The sequence below is a fragment of the Bos mutus genome, chromosome 14 (assembly GCF_027580195.1).
Source record: "Bos mutus isolate GX-2022 chromosome 14, NWIPB_WYAK_1.1, whole genome shotgun sequence".
Taxonomy (NCBI): domain Eukaryota; kingdom Metazoa; phylum Chordata; class Mammalia; order Artiodactyla; family Bovidae; genus Bos; species Bos mutus.
Window position 1 is genome coordinate 5,508,911 of NC_091630.1, and position 17,163 is coordinate 5,526,073.

Sequence of the window (17,163 nt, forward strand, 5' to 3'; positions counted from 1 at the left end):
GCTCAGTTGTGTCCGACTCTGTGCGACCCCATGGACTGCAGCCTACCGGGCTCCTTCATCCATGGGATTTTCCAGGCAAGAGTACTGGAGTGGGGTGCCATTGCCTTCTCCCATTAAGGGCTAGTTAGCAGCAAAACTATGAAGATTTTGTGTTGTGCTGTACATGCTTAAAAACTGGCTCTCTCTCCAAAATAGGTACATAGGTTTATCCTAAATTTTATGATATAATGGATGTGTATCACCCAAATTACAAATAGCAATAATGTTTTTTCATATAAATTCCATTTAGCCTATTGATTTTCACAGTATGCTTTCATTGGTTTTTGTTCAGCTCTAGTTTCTGTTGCCAGCATTTGGTTGCAACTGACAAACGAGTGTAGTTTCAGGGTGGTTGGCTGGTATTTTTATTTACATTAACGAGCAGGACAAAAATGAAACAGTGAAGACATATGTAACGTGACTGGCTTCTCTGTTGAAAAAAAGAAGTAGTCAATGGTTTTGAATACTGAAAGACTATTTCTTCAAATTTTTTCCAATTCACAATGTAACTGTTACCGGAAGGGGGACCCCTCTCAAAGCCCAAGAGTGGGCTCTTGTGTGACACTGAGAAATACACTGTCCAAGGAGACACATGTACTGACAAAACAAAAGACTTTGATTGGGAAGAGGCTGGAGGGCATCAGGGGAAGGGAACCCAAGACAGCTGCCCTGTTCCATGGCATGCGGTCTTAGAAATACTGAGAAAGACTTAGAAATAACTGGAGATTTTCTGACACTTTAACTTCAGTTAAGAATTTGACATAATATATATGACAGTGAAATGCAACATGTGTAAAATCATGTTCAGGATACTTGGCACAATGTTTGAGCTAGGTATAAGGGAGAACCAGCGTTCCTTTTGGGAGCAGGAAACAACAGTTACACCCTGGCTTAATTATGCTGTGCATTCTGAGCTGCCTCCCAACTTCTGAGAGTCGGTCCCTTATTTGTGATTTGGTAATAATACTATGGCTTCTGTGTGTTTGATCCCTGGGGTCACAAAGAGTCCAAGAGAACTTAGCCACTAAACCAGCACCACCACACCAACACTATGGCTTCCCAGGCAGCGCAGTGGTAAGGAATCCGCCTGCCAATGCGGGAGATGTGAGATACTGGGTTGGAGCCCTGGGTGGGTAACATCCCCTGGAGAGGCGGTGGTGGTGAAGTTGCTAAGTCAGGTCCAATTCTTGTGACCCCATGGACTGTAGCCCCCCAGGCTCCTCTGTCCATGGGCTTCTCCAGGCAAGAATCCTGGAGTGGGTAGCCATTCCCTTCTCCAGGGGAGCTTCCACACCCAGGGATTGAACCTGGGTCTCCTGCATTGCAGGCGGATTCTTTACTGACTGAGGTGCCAGGGAAGCCCCAGGAGTAGGGCCACATCCCCTGGAGTGGGAAATGGCAACCCAGCCCAGCATTCTTGCCTGGAAAATTCCCTGGACAGAGGAGCCTGGAGGGGCTACAGTAAAGAGCAGGACAGGCCTGACCTCAGGAATAGAGTCAGTCCAGATACTCCTCTGAGTAAATCCTGAGATCTAAAAGGGAAAAAGAATGAAGAGCACCTCCTAAAGACTCAGAGTTTGCAAAGACAGTGGCTTATTATTATAGAATCACAGCGCTGTGTGCCTGCTCCCTGGACTGCCTTCTGGTCTCTGCCCCAGGACCTGGACGAGAGGGAAGCAGCTAGGAGACTTGGAGTAGGCTAAGCCATTACTGGGGCTTCCCTGCGGAGGGCTCAGACGATAAAGAATCAGCCCGCAATGCGGGACACCTGGGTTCGAATCCTGGGTCGGGAAGAGCCTCTGGAGGAGGGCATGGCAACCCTCTCCAATGTTCTTGCCTGGAGAATCCCAAGGACAGAGGAGCCTGGCGGGCTACAGTCCATGGGTCGCAGAGTCGGACACGACTTGAGCGGCTAAGCCCAAGGCATTACTAGAGTTTTGTTTTACAAACACCGTGCTGCCAAATGAGCTTCTCAGGGTTCTCCAAACCGCCTGCTCACATTGGATCTATTCACATAAGGTGTGTGGGGTGTGTGTGTGTTAAACCCCTCTCTTCTTAGTAGCCCTCAATACGTTTAAGAGGAATGTAATTTACAACTGAAAGCACAGAAGCTCGGATGGGGAAGCACTGTTTGCACAACATTCAGGTGTAGCAAGGCTGCAATAGCAGAGCGGGGCGGGGACCCGGCCTCTGACCCTCCGTCCCTCCCACGACCCCGCTCCCCCTGCAGGGCTTTGCTCCCGGGTCCCCCTCGGGTTATCTGGCTGATCCATTGTGGATGGAAAAACAGGGCTGGGCCGGCTGTATGGAAAGCCTTTGAAAGCGGAGGAAACCGGTCACCGCAGCGTGACTATCAGCTGAGAGATCGCCGCCTGACCACTCGGGAGAACCGCGTGCCCCTGCAGACCCGCGCGCCCCTCCAGACTGGAGCGCCCCTGCAGACCTGCGCGCCCTTCCGGACCCGCGCGCCCCTGGGGACCCGAGCGCCCCTGCGGACCCGAGCGCCCCTGCAGCCTCGGGCGGTCTTTCCCGCGATGCTCGAGAGCGCAGAGCTGAACTTCAACGCCGACCACGGCTACCTGGAGGGCCTGGTGCGCGGCTGCAAGGCTGGCCTCCTGACCCGGCGGGACTACGTCAACCTGGTCCAGTGTGAGAACCTGGAAGGTAAGCGCCGCTCTTGTGTAAGTCGCTTCAGTCGTGTCCGACTCTCTGCGACCCCATAGACTATAGCCCGCCAGGCTCCTCTGTCCATGGGATTCTCCAGGCAAGAATACTGGAGTGGGGGAAAAAAGGGGCTGACGCCGCCCGCTGGAAGGAAGCGCGGCCAGGGGCTGCGTCCCCCTGGCCTAGAGTCCAGGGCGGTGTCTTCAGCCCAAGATGCAGACATCAGGGCTCCTGAATTTTGACTAGGGAGGAATAAATTGCATCTATATTTTCGATAGTCTCTAAGTGAAATTTAGCGTTTCCTTTCATTATGAAGACAGGCAACAAATCACAGCTGGTTAGCACTTTGAATAGTAATCCAGTGTTTTCATATCCTCTTACTGTTCTTGCAGATGCCTTGAAATACCTTTTATGCTTTCACTGTTTCAAAGAATGCTAGATACTGGACTCAACCTTGATATTTACTGTCTTAATAAAGAAGCACCTTGTCACATTTTACAATATCCTCGTAACTATATTTTGATATATTTTGTTTTCTTGGTAATTCTATATATTTTCATTCTATGTATTTATAAATATTTGCAGAAGGGTGTCACCAAACTGTCCAGGGATCTACAGCCTTAATTCCCCCCTCCTTCCCCCACCCCCAAACCTTGGTATAGAGAATTTTATTCTATCCGCTTTCTCTGTGTCTATTAATATGAGGGCATGTGTATTTGAGATTTGTCTTCACTGGAGCTTAAGAAAAAAAATCAAGAGACAGGCCTGTGGTGAGGCCACCCTGGATTCAAAAGCCCTGACTTTGACCTCTACAGAGGGTCAGACCTGAGGCTCAAAACCTCCGAGCCTGATTCCTTCTTTGTAAAACTGGGTGGTAATGCTGCCTGCTCTGCTGAGTGGTTTGGAGAAATAAATAAGGCAACGCACAGGAGAATGTGTGAAGAGCTATGAAGCACTCTTGTTCTCTAGTCGCTAAGATGTGTCCGACTCTTTGCGACCCCATGGACTGCAGCACTCCAGGCTTCCCTGTTCTTCACCACTTCCCAGAGTTCGCTCGAACTCATGTCCATTGAGTCAGTGATGCCATCCAGCCATCTGTCATCCCCTTCTCCTGCCTTCAATCTTTCCCAGCATCAGGGTCTTTTTCTTCCAATTAATCAGCTCTTCGCATGAGGTGGTCAAAGTATCGGAGCTTCAGCTTCAGCATCAGTCCTTCCAGTGAGCATTCAAGGTTGATTTCCTTTAGGACTCTACAAAGCCAATTATCTTTTCTTTTTTTTTTTAACCATTTTACTGAGATATGATTGACATACAAAAGCTGTACATATTTAATGTATACAACTGGATGAGTTTAGGGATAAGTGTACACCTGGGAAATCACCACAGTCTGTGCCATAAGCCCATCTGGCACCTCTAAAAGTCTTCTCCTGCCCTCTGTTGTTGTGTGTGCATGTGTGTGAGGACTATGGCTCTGTGCTCTACAGCAGATCTCTAGGACTTATTTGTCTTGTGTAACCAACACTGCATACCCTTTGACCAGTACCTCCCAACTTCCCCTTCCTCTCTGGAAATTAAGCTATAATGTTTTCAAAGCCTTACCAAAGATCTCACATCTATAATATAGTATTTTTATTATTAAAGGGGCTTCCCTGGTGGCTCTGACAGTAGAGCGTCTGCCTGCAATGTTGGAGACCCGGGTTCAATCCCTGGGTCAGGAAGATCCCCTGGAGAAGGAAATGGCAACCCACTCCAGTGCTCTTGCCTGGAAAATTCCATGGATGGAGGAGCCTGATGGGCAATAGTCCATGGATGGGGTTGCAAAGAGTCGGACGCGACTGAGCGACTTCACTTTCACTTTATTATTAAATACGGCTACATTTATAACTTTGAAACATGTTTATAAAATCATTATCATGTTAATAATAGGGTGCTTTAAAATGTCCAGATCATTCTAGAAAAAACAAGAAAGTAATAAATTGCCAGGAAGAGTATTAGAAAGTGAAAACAAGACAAAAAAACAAGGTGACTTTGTACGCTTCTCAGGTAGGGCTGAGGGTAAAGCCAAACAGGATTAAGGCAGAACTGCCTAAGTTAAGGGAGCTCCTCTCTTTTCATTAGAGATGGAAATGGCTAGACAAATCTTGTAGATGATAACTAATTCTGTTGGCTACAAATAATTGCAATTTAATTCCAAATCCTAAATCATTTCAGCATATCTAGTTTGGAGTTTGGTGCCTGGAGAATGTTAATCACATATAGGAAATAAGCATAAATTGAGGTAGAAAAAATTAATGAGCACAAGGCAGAATGAATGCTTCCGAGAGAAACCATTTGAATGAATTCAGTAGTTTGCAGCAGGCTTTTAAATGAGTTGAGGAATGCAAATTTAAACACAAACCATACATAAATGTCTTCATGATACAAAGCAAGGTTTAAGCCTGCTCACTAAAGAATTCAGAGAGAAATCACCCTCAGCTTCAATTTGGGGGAGAAGGAAAGGTTTCAGACTCTTGAAGCCCTGAAGAGTGAATTTCTTAGAAAAATACACACAGGTGCACACATATGGAATTTTCCATGTAATATCAAGGAGTCATGGACCAGCTGAAGTCATCCTGAGCCCCGAATAAGAACCCTTCCTACGTACACCGTTCATTATTTTCATGATATCTCATGGTTTCTACCTTTCCTTTCTCCCAGTTATATTTCTTTTTCAGCCATTCATTTCACAACTGTGTTTGAATCTGTTTCCAATCTTTTTGGAGACTCTTGTGAATATCAAATATGCCCTCAAACTGCAGGTTATAACGACTGCTGAGAAAATCAATCTAAATAAAGGTTTCATGTCTTCAGTTGAGGACTCTGAGGCTTGGCGTGGCTATGACCAATCTAACCACCTCACCAAGGGTGAGGTATGCAGACGTCTGCAGCTATTATACTTTTTCCACTAAAATGTCTGCCTCCTGAGCATGAATGGAAGATCCATGAGTAGGTCGATGCTGCTCTCAGCTCCATTTTGATATAGAAAATAATAAGGTCTGCCTTGCCTGTTTACCTTATGAAAGGTTGTTGTTGATTCATGCGAAGACACCGGGATTCTTGGCCCCCGGAGGAGAAGAATTCAATCTGGGGCCAGAGACGAGGCTTGATCGCTCAGAGTTTTTGTGTAATAAAGTTTTATTAAAGTATAAAGAAGATAGAGAAAGCTTCTGACATAGGCATCAGAAGGGGGCAGAAAGAATACCCGCTTGCTAGTGTTAACAATGAAGTTACATACTTTCCAATGAATCCAAAGAATGTCTGGAGGTTGTAAAGACCTCATCAGACCTACTCCCATAATTTACATTTTAAGATAACAGAAGGTTTAATCCAAAGACTGTCCTTAGGCAGGATACATTATTGTTACATAATCCTAAGGAATGTAGAGAAGGAAAAAAAGTTTGTCCTTTCTTCCTCCTTGAGAATTCCAGACCCCTCTCTCCTTGGGGACCCTAGACTCCTTATCAACCTGCCTAGGAAATGACTCTCTCACTTATAGGATGTTGGGAAATAAGGCACTTGTGAAAAGCAGCTCAGCTGTTGCATCTGTGAGTTTACTGAGAGAAACCCAGCCACTTTCCCAGCTGGTTTAAAACACGCTGGAGAGAAATCATGGACACTCTCGGGACAGAAGTTAAGGACTTTAGATTTCTGTTACTTTTGAGCATAATATACACCATACACATGACGGGTCAAGAAGGGCAGGGAAAGCAGTGTCGGGATAGTACCGTGTGGAAGCAGGCACTTTCGGTAAAGGAAAGCTAATTTGGCAAAGATTAAATTCACCTTTAGTCTTTTAAATTTCTCTAGTCTTTAAAAGAAAAGTATCCTGACACCAATGAATTGTTTTGGAACCACTTACCAGGAACACAGGAGGTTTCAGGTCATTTTGGAAGAGACAAATATGAAGATTGTCCACAAAAGCTTTGAAAAATCCTGGCATTTATGATTGTGCAAGTGAGTGTGGTCAGAAATACTCACCTGCTCCAAGATCTCACCCTGACTAACAGTCAGCTGAACCAGTCACTAGGACCCTCTGTTTTAGGCCGCTCCATGACTCAGTCCTTCCCGGGAATAGGAGAGGAAGCCAGTTCACATAGCCTGTATCACTGGTACTGCACACAGAAAATTCCTAAAAAGTGACTTTTTAAAAAAGTTATTTACAATAACTTGAACCAAAATAATAGTGTGAAACGCCATAAAATCGTCTTCAGAAGAATTAACACTGCTAATTTTTAATTAATTTTTTTTTTAGAGCAACTATAGGTTCACAGCAAAATTTAGGAGAAAGTACAGAGATTTTTTATATAACCCCTGCTTCCACACATGCATAGCCTCCCGTTATCAGTGTCCTCCACTAGAAAGGTGCAATTTTGTAATCTGTGAACCTATGCTCGATACATCATAATCGAGTCCAGAGTTTACATTGGACTTATACATTCTATATTGTTGTTCATTCACTCAGTCACGTCCAACTCTTTTCGACCCCTTGGACTGCAGCACGCCAGGCCTCCCTGTCCTTCACCACCTCCCAGAGCTTACTCAAATTCATGTCCATTGAGTCGGTGATGCCATCCAACCATCTTGCCCTCTGTCGTCCCCTTCTCCTCCTGCCTTCAATCTTTCCAAGCATCAGGGTCTTTTCTAATGAGTCAGCGCTGCAAATCAGGTGGCCAAAATATTGGAGCTTCAGCTTCAGCATCAGTCCTTCCAATGAATATTCAGGACTGATTTTCTTTAGGATTGACTGGTTTGATCTCCTTATAGTCCCAGGGACTCTCAAGAGTCTTCTCCAACACCACAGTTCAGAAGCATCAATTCTTCAGTGCTCAGCCTTCTTTATGGTCCAATTCTCACATCCATACATGACTATCGGTAAAACCATAGCTTTGATTATATGGACTTTTGTTGAGAAAGTAATGTCTCTGCTTTTTATATACTGTTTAGGTTAATCATAGCTTTTCTCCCAAGGAGCAAGTGTCTTCTAATTTCAGGGCTACAGTCACCATCTGCAGTGATTTTGGAGCCCAAGAAAATAAAGTCTGTCACTGTTTCCATTGTTTCCCCATCTATTTGCCATGAAGTGATGGAACAGACACCATGATCTTAGTTTTTTGACTATTGAGTTGTAAGCCAGATTTTTCACTCTCCTCTTTCATATTCTGTGGGAACGGACAAATGTACAACACGTATCCACCACTGTTACATTATACAGAGTATTTTCACTGCCCTGAAATTATTCTGTGCTCTGAGTATTCTCCATATCCGTGACCCCCTGCGGGAACCACTGGTCATTGTGCTGTTTCCCTAGTTTGGCCTTCTCCAGAATGTCACACAGTTGGGATCATTAAGTATGTAACCTTTCCAGACGGGTTTCTTTCACTTAATAACACACATTTGAGGCTCCTTCATGTCTTTTCATGGCAACACTGCTATTTTCATTAGATTTTTAAATTACAAACCAGACCGTTGTAAGTATTCTTTCATGTTCAAAAAAAGACAAAGTGGTAAGATGAACAGTTCAGAGCTCAAAAATTTAGTAAGAAATAGCCTTCCCTGGTGGCTCAGAGGTAAAGAATCCACCTGCAATGCTGGAGACACGGTTGGATCCCTGGATGGTGAAGATCCCCTGGAGAAGGCAATGGCCGCAGACTGCAGTATTCCTGCCTGGGGAATTCCATGGACGGAGGAGCGTGGTGGGCTGCAGTCCCCGGGGCTGCAGCTGAACAACAAACAGCAAGCTTTCTCTGAAACACGTGCTGAACGTGACCCCGGCTCTCGGGTATGGTGAGAGGTCTGGACCCAGCCTTTCCCTTGTCGTCTCTGCTGTCGTTTCTGGGAAGCGGATGAGAGGAGCTGATTACAGCTTATGAACAATCATTAATGCTTCCTTTTCAAGGGACATGACCTCCATTCCTTTCCAACTGTGCCTTCATGTGGGAATTAATGCGTGTACTCAGCACGTTCTAGTTAGGGCCAGGGAAGGAAAGATGAAAAAGAATACCCTGCCCGAAAAGGGCTCCCACTCTAAAGAATAAAAACATTGAAAGAGTAAGAACCCCTTAATGAGAGCGGTTGGGCCTCACAATTCTAAGTGCATGCACGCTTGGCCGGGGACTTCATGTAGCGTTGTTGGGACTGGCAGAAAATAAAAAACAAATTAAATGTCCACTGTAAGGGAGCTGGTTAAATAAATTATGGAACAGTTATATAATGTAATATCCTATAACTACAGAAAAAAAAGAAAAGGCATAATAAACTGTGAAAGGATTCATGTGGAATTAAAAATAGTAGTTACTGGGACTAGTAATGAGTGGCAGTGGTGTGGATACGTAGTTGACAAGTAGGAGACCTTATGCTATGCTAAGTCTCTTCAGTCGTGTCCGACTCTGTGCGACCCCATAGACGGCAGCCCACCAGCCTCCCCCGTTCCTGGGATTCTCCAGGCAAGAACACTGGAGTGGGTTGCCATTTCCTTCTCCAATGCATGGAAGGGAAAATACCTACTATCTATTAAAAGGTAGTCTAAAATTTAAAAAACTCTTATAGAAGGAAGACTCTTATTTCAAAGGAATTTCATCATTCTCCTTTACACACTATTTGTACCTCTAATTATGTGAAAATGAAAGTGTTAGTCACTCAGGCGTGTCCAACTCTTTGGGACCCCATGGACTGGGGCCCACCAGGCTTCTCTGTCCATGTTTTCTCCAGGCAAGGATACTGGAGTGGGTTGCCATGCCCTCCTCCAAGGGATCGTCCTGACCCAGGGATGTAACCCAGGTCTCCTGCATTGCAGGCAGATTCTTTACTATTTGAGCTACCCAGGAAGCCCTAATTATAGTACTTATTTTCTCTGCTTTGTATAAAAAATGCATATACAGTATTGTCAGTGTTCAAAAATACTTCCATCAGGCAGGATAAATTTAACTTAGTTTAAAAGCTAGACAGCTTGGCCTATGAGGATTAAACCAGTGACCTTGGTGATGTTAGCACCACACTCTAACCAATGGGGCTTCCCTGGTGGCTCAGATGGTAAAGAATCTTCCTGCAATGCAGGAGACCTGAGTTTGATCCCTGGGTCAGGAGATCCCCTGGAGGAGAGCATGACAACCCACTCCAGTATTCTGGCCTGGAGAATCCCGTGGACAAAGGAGTCTGGCGGGCTACAGTCCATAGGGTGGCACATAGTTGGACACAACTGAAGCGGCTGAGCAGCAGTAGCTAACCAGCTGAGCTGACTGGCCAGTTACCATCCCATCTCTACCTGGTAAGCATTTCCTCAGAGCTCTTCTGCCTTTCTCTACAGTTATTCCTTCAGCCACAAATTCCATTCTGCATCTTGTTGCCTGGAGAATGCCCATTCCTCTTTAAAATCTCCACTCGAAGTCATTTTCTCTATAAACCCTTTTGTACTCATTCCTATTGGGATAGAATTGACAAGTCTCAATTTTGTGCTTTATTGTGCCATGTAATGTACCTAATTCTGTACAGCATCTGTAATATTTGCATAAGTATGTCATTCTGGGGCAGGACGTTTGTCTGTTTATCTATCTAGTCCCCTGAGATATCACAGTTAAGGGCTTAACTCCTAAATGAATAAATGAATCTATCCCCTCCTAAATTGTAAGCTTCTCAAGGGCAGAAACTGTAAATAGGTTTGCTTATAGAGGGGTTAGTTAACGAGGTGGGAGAATCCTTTCACAGTGTTAGAGTGTATCAGATCACCACGACGTATACTTTAAGTGCTTTAGAATTTTATTTGTTGGTTATACCCCAGTAAAACTGAACTTAAAAAAAAAAAAGACCTTTTTTAAAGGATAGAAACCACAGCATATCCTTTTTCGTCTCCTAGCTTCCCTAGCCTAAGGCTGTGTTTTGCACGTGGTAAAAATTTGAAAATACGCAATAGACATGTCTGCCTGTTTAAGTCCTGACTCTGCTTCCTGGGCCTGGGGTATAAGCCAGCTGCTTAACTTTTAGCCATGGTGCTTTCCTTTATGATAGATGGTATCTCCCTGGCCCAACTCCCAGTTTCTAAGGGAAACAGACATTTCTGAAAATGTTTTGTAAACTGTAAATCATGAGAATTCCCTGGAAGTCATAAGAACACAGCCTGAATTGCCGTGTATATACAACACAAATTAATTTACCCTCTTCTGCTAGACTTTAAAATCCCTAAAATAATCCTTCCCTTTTCCTGGTTGTGGTTAATAGTGTTTGGTGTATGACTCTTATGTTGTTGATTCTGCTTTCCTTCAAAGAGCACTGGTTTGTTTTGGAAACAATCATTCTATAAATAAATAAAAACTATTAAAATTTAAGAAGAGTTTATAGCTAGAGGATATATTCGAAAGTAAACTGAATCTTGAAGGGCAGTGGGTTGGGAAAATGTCAGTGAAATGGGGAACTGGAGGTGGGGTCAGGGCAGTTGAGCTGATAAGCCGTTCTAGGCTCTTGGGGAGAATTAATGGACTATAAGTAGAAAAACATAAAGGCATACTGGTGAGGGGTAAAGCAGTTGCCTGCAGTACTAGAGTATTCCAATAACACAGGAGTTTGTGCTGGGAAAATTTTCGAGAGCCACCGAAGGTCTAATTATGGAACTTCAGAATATTGAGTGAGGAGAGAGTCATGTCCAAATCTTCAGTCAAATACCTGTATGCATGGAAAGATGTACAGGTTATTTCTCTGAGCCTCGGCTTCTTCATCTATGGAATGGGGATTATTGTTAAGGCTTATATTGTATGTTAAAATCATCTGTCAGTGGTAAAATACAAATAATTTGCAAGTTGCTTTTAATCTGCCTAAAATTCAGTAGCTCCACGCTACTTAGAGGGTCATTCTAAGATCCAAGCGTTTCTTAGGAAAGATGAAAGTTTGAGGCATGGAGTACAGAAAGGAAAGAAACTTGGGAGAATCTATTAAGAGATTGCCACAGTGATCTAGGTTTATGACAAGAATCTATTAAGAGATTGCCACAGTGATCTAGGTTTATGACATTATCATTCCAAACTGGGGTATAAGGAGAGGAAATCTGGGAAGATATCCAGAAACGATGCAGGAGATTTGGAGTTAATAAATCTTCAAAGAGGACTTGAAGGAAACTCTTCAAAGTTTCATCACCGTGAGAATGGCAGTACTGTAGCAAAAATGGAGGAAGAAGCATCTGGCTTTAAAAATAGTGATAGATTTATTCAAATTAAGTAACTGTAAAGTATGATGGTAATATATTATTTAAGAAAGTTCTGATTTAGGGAATAAAAATCAAAGTCAGCCAATCGAATCAAATTATTTTGGAAGGAGATAGGTATAAGTAAGGGGGCAAAAAAGGTCTTCATCTACATTATCTTTTTTAAAGCTGCACAGTAACCCAAAAAGCATACATTCTAACCCATTTTGAAGGTGAGAAAATTGAGTTTGGAAGGGTCAGGTAATTTCCATAAGTTCAGCATCAAGCAGAGTGTGGGGAAGAGGTAGGGGGCTGCTCAAAGATAGCATCCTTCACAAGTACAGGTGCTGCCTTGGCATAAACCTACCTGGAGTGTGAACAGTCTGGACATTCATTTTTAAAGAGTTCCAACAGGAAGCTGCACAGGAAAGAAAAATGAACCACCCAACAAACCAACAGAGAAAAGATAGCAACCAGAGAGTTTTCCTGCCTCACGAGTCAAGAGATCTCAGCTAATTCCGTGAACCCAGTGACTGCAACCCACAGAAGAAGCATTTTTACATTATGACTCTTTGTACACGCATGCAGGCACATACACATATATGCTATTATACTGTGTGATATACTCAGATATTTGCTATAATAGCTGAATCTGTTCCCGTTGTGCTATTGTGTTCGGGACGTATAAAATGGATTTAGTTGGCAGTGATCTCATAGTTCCTCATTTGAATAAAAAAGAAGTGCCACTTGCAACACGACTCTGGATAAAAAAAGAGTAATTTTCCAAAGTGTGCTCTGTGGGAGGCTGCATTGTTTTCCAGTGGCTTGGGAAGTTCTGTACCAAACTCTTTCCAAAGAAATCATTCAAATTAATGTATTAAAGGCTTTCAGTTCCTGCAGTTAGGAAGCTTATTTATTCCAAATGTATCTGACCACAAAGCTCTATTTATCACATACCTACTAAGATAAGCAAGGCTTCCCAGTGGCTCAGCAAGAATCACCCTGCCCCTGCAGGAGATGCAAGTTCTACCCCTGGGTTGGCAAGATCCCCTGGAGCAGGAAATGGCAACCCAGTCTAGAATTCTTGCCTGGGAAAGTCCCATGGACAGAGAAGCCTATTGGACTGCAGTCCGTGGGATCGCAAAGAGCTGGACACAACTGAGCATGTAGGCACACACGTTTACATAAGCACTTGGGCAAATGCGAGGAAAAACATGTGACCCCAAAACTATCAGCATGATCGTTATCATTGAAAGATAATGATATTAACTCAGAGCAGATATTTCAAGCTAAGATTTTCTTCGGTTCTGATTTCCAGGGTCCCCATCTTAACTGTCCACCAACCACAGTTTTACAAGATTGCTTAAGCAGAGTCTGAAATACCTGAGACATTTAATTTCAGCATCTCACTGGCAGCTGAAAGAGAAACATATGTCCCGTGAGCCATATATCATGGTTTTGGAAGAAATACCATTTGTGTCATTCCTGTTGGCAAATATTTCTCCATGCTGAGACTGCACACTGTCAAATTGTAAAAAATCTGAACTGTCAAAATAAAAGACATGGCAAAAGAGTATGTTTTTTTTTTTAGTTAAGCTAATTAAATAGATAATTGAGCAAATAAATTCTGTGGTCAGTCAGATGAAGAGCATTTCTGATGCATGATCTACTCCAGACCCTGAAGAATGCCTGTCTGCTGAGACTCAAGAACCACTTGACTGCAAATGCCCCTCCTGCATCAGCTACCAGAGTGATTAGCTCATCACCCACAGGGCTCCCTGTTATCCTCAGGATCAAGAATGTCACACCAAATCTTCCTGGGGACAGCCCCTGCGTATTTATCTGGCTTCATTTCTTACCCCTCCTTCTCTCCCACTCAGCTCTTCAACAGCACTGAACTGCTTTGAATTTCTTGCCCCTCCCCACCTGTACAAATTCATGGAATGCCTTCCTTGCACTCTTGCATAGCACTTGAAGGCTCATCTCTGGCTTAACCTTCTTCCGGAAACTTTCCTAGGCTTGTTTTGCTTTCATCCCTCTGAGTCTTGCTCTCATTTTCTCAGTTCAGTTCAGTTCAGTGGCTCAGTTGTGTCCGACTCTTTGCGACCCCATGGATTGCAGCATGCCAGGCCTCCCTGTCCATCACCAACTCCTGGAGTTTACCCAAACTTATATCTGTTGAGTCGTTTTCTATGTTCCCATAAATCAAGGTTCTTATCTGTATTCCTGAACTCAGCTGGTTGCATCATCTGTTTTTTCGTGCCTCTTCTTCCACCAGATTATGAGTTTGCTTGAAGATGAGGAATATGTTTTGTCTCCTGTGGTAACAGCACATAATAGATACTCAATAAATGTTTCAGTGAAAATTGCAATAAAGTCTAGGATGCTCTATTGCCTCCAGTCATGTGCTAGATGGTGCCAAAGACATTTCTGATGTTCAGATATTTGAGACACTTATGTGTTGGGTACCACACAGGAACCAAAAGATAAAAGATACTACTAAGAAATTGGAACTGTCTCTTTGAAGTTAACATATTAAGACTTTGTAATATCCTGGAATAGGAGGTGTTCCAGAAGTATTATCCAGGTATTTTGAAATTCAGATGAGTGAGGTTAAATAATTCCACGAGACAGAATTAAGTAACAGAATAATTGATGATCTGATTTAATTGATTGGTAATAAAATACAGATTTTTTTAAAGGTATGATACTGGCTTTGAATCAATTTCACAACATGATCTTGATGAAGTGATGGGACTGGATCTTTGTTTTTTAAAGGTTAAAACCCATTTAGACCCACTGAAACTCAATGTCTTCATCTGTAGGGTAAATATTAGTAATAAACTTTTCTTTGCCATCAAGCAGGGATGGAGGCTTAGTATCCTCAAACAGTTTTCCTAGCACTATTTCCAAATAGTGGCTCAGTTAAAACCAATTTGCAATCTCTGGACTAGGTGGTTTCTAATGTTCTTTTCAACTGTGCTCAATGATTCTAGAGTTCATATGTAATTAAAAGTTGTTTTTGATTACCTGCATTAACATTGAATCTTATTGCTTTAGAGATTAACATGCAAGTCTAAATCTTACGTAGACCTTATATTAAGGGAACTGTGCTGTTGGAGAAGACTCTTGAGAGTCCCTTGGACTACAAGGAAATCCAACCAGTCCATTTTAAAGGAGATCAGTCCTGGGTGTTCTTTGGAAGGAATGATGCTAAAGCTGAAACTCCAGTACTTTGGCCACCTCATGGGAAGAGTTGATTCATTGGAAAAGACTCTGATGCTGGGAGGGATTGGGGACAGGAGGATAAGGGGACGACGGAGGATGAGATGGCTGGATGGCATCACTGACTCGATGGACGTGAGTTTGAGTGAACTCTGGGAGTTGGTGATGGACAGGGAGGCCTGGCGTGCTGCGATTCATGGGGTCGCAAAGAGTCGGACATGACTGAGCAACTGAACTGAACTGAATAAAGTAGTAATAATTAAATATGCATTTATCAGACTTCCCTGGTGGAAGAGTGGATAAGAATTTACCTGCCAGTGCAGGAAATCGGAGTTGCATCCCTAATCCGGGAAGCTTCCACATGCTGCAGAGCAGCTGAGCCCCTGAGTCACAGCTACCGAAGCCTGAGCGCCCCGGGCCTGCGAGCCACCCCTCCTGAGCCCGCGGGCTGGAGCTACCGAAGCCTGAGCGCCCGGGCCCTGCGAGTCACCCCTCCTGAGCCCGCGGGCTGGAGCTACCGAAGCCTGAGCGCCCCGGGCCCTGCGAGCCACCCCTCCTGAGCCCGCGGGCTGGAGCTACCGAAGCCTGAGCGCCCCGGGCCCTGCGAGTCACCCCTCCTGAGCCCACGGGCTGGAGCTACCAAGCCTGAGTGCCACAGGCCCTGCGAGCCACAACTGAGCCCGGGGGCTGGGGCTACTATAGCCTGAGTGCCCCGGGCCCTGTGAGCCACAACTGAGCCCAGGGGCTGGAGCTACTGAAGCCCACGCGCCAGAGCCTGTGCTCTGCAGCAGGAAACATCACCGCAGCAACGAAGACCCAGTGCAATCAAATAAATAATAAACAGTAAATAAATATGCATTTATCATAAAGTTACTGCAAATTCAGTCAGTGTTGTAAAGCTTTTTCATGCATGTTCCAAATTTAACCTGATCTGGTGCTTTGTTTAATTTCAGATCTGAAAATTCATCTCCAGACCACGGATTATGGGAACTTCTTGGCTAATCAAGCCACTCCTCTTACTGTTTCTGTTATTGACACGGAGATGAGGAAAAAGCTCTGCAGAGAGTTTGAGTATTTCCGGAATCACTCCCTGGAGCCGCTAAGCACCTTTTTCACATACATGACGTAAGTGGCAGCAGGGGCCCTGCTCCTCCCCAGGGTGACTGTGCGAGTGACCCCTAAGAGTTCCAGGTGGGGTTAGGCTGGCCTGAAGTTCAAGACCACTTCTGTTTGTAAGTTTGAATGCATTCAGATCTGAGAACTGATAAGAGCGTGTCTTATCTTAGTGTTAGTCACTCTGTCCCCAGACTCTTTGCAACCTCCTGGACTGTAGCCCACCAGGCTCCTCCGCCATGGGATTCTCCAGGTAAGAATACTGGAGTGGGTGGCCATCCCCTTCTCCAGGGGATCTTCCCAACCCAGGGATCGAACCTGGGTCTCCCATATTGCTGGCAGATTCTTTACCGTCTAAGTGACCAGGGAAGAGCATAGAGCCACATTTTCACTGTTAGAAAATAGATTTCATTTATTTATTTCATTTACTTATAAACATGATTAGGTCATTCATTCTAAGCAGTGATAAGTGCTGCTGATGTTTGAAACTTTCCAGATGTTGGAACTGAAGGTAGGTACTACGCCACATTTTCAGATCACTTGTCAAGGTGGGGTTGAAATATCACAGATCTTTCTTAAAGTCACACCTACCCCTTCAACAGAATAAGGAGCTCCCATCATAGTTAGACGTGTCTTATTTTTATCCCTCTGTGTCACCAGTGGTTCCAGTCTTGCCGTGTGAAGGCCCTTCTTTCTAAAAAGTGTTTGAATTTCTACACAGTAGTAAATTGTATTTCTTAATCTAGTTAACAAACTATATCCAGTGCTCAAAACTTTGGGCCCCTTCAGTTGTCTTAGCTGATAAGCTGAGAATGAATGCCCACAAAGGATGAGCTGTCTATCATGTACATATAATTTAGATTAATATACAGCTATGATTACTACATCCAGGCCATAGACTGGTTGAGAAAGGCTTA

General features: G+C 44.0%; 1 protein-coding gene across 1 annotated transcript in view; it reads left to right on the forward strand.

The window, feature by feature from the left end:
• Positions 1 to 2,294: 2,294 nt before the first annotated feature.
• The window catches only part of ATP6V0D2 (ATPase H+ transporting V0 subunit d2), a 56,096-nt gene continuing 41,227 nt past the window's right edge, over positions 2,295 to 17,163 (forward strand). Inside the window, exons 1-2 of the mRNA XM_005888282.2 lie at positions 2,295 to 2,703; positions 16,087 to 16,258. Coding sequence (XP_005888344.1) covers positions 2,574 to 2,703; positions 16,087 to 16,258 — 302 coding nt within the window. The 5' untranslated portion in view covers positions 2,295 to 2,573. The remainder of the gene's footprint in view (positions 2,704 to 16,086; positions 16,259 to 17,163) is intronic.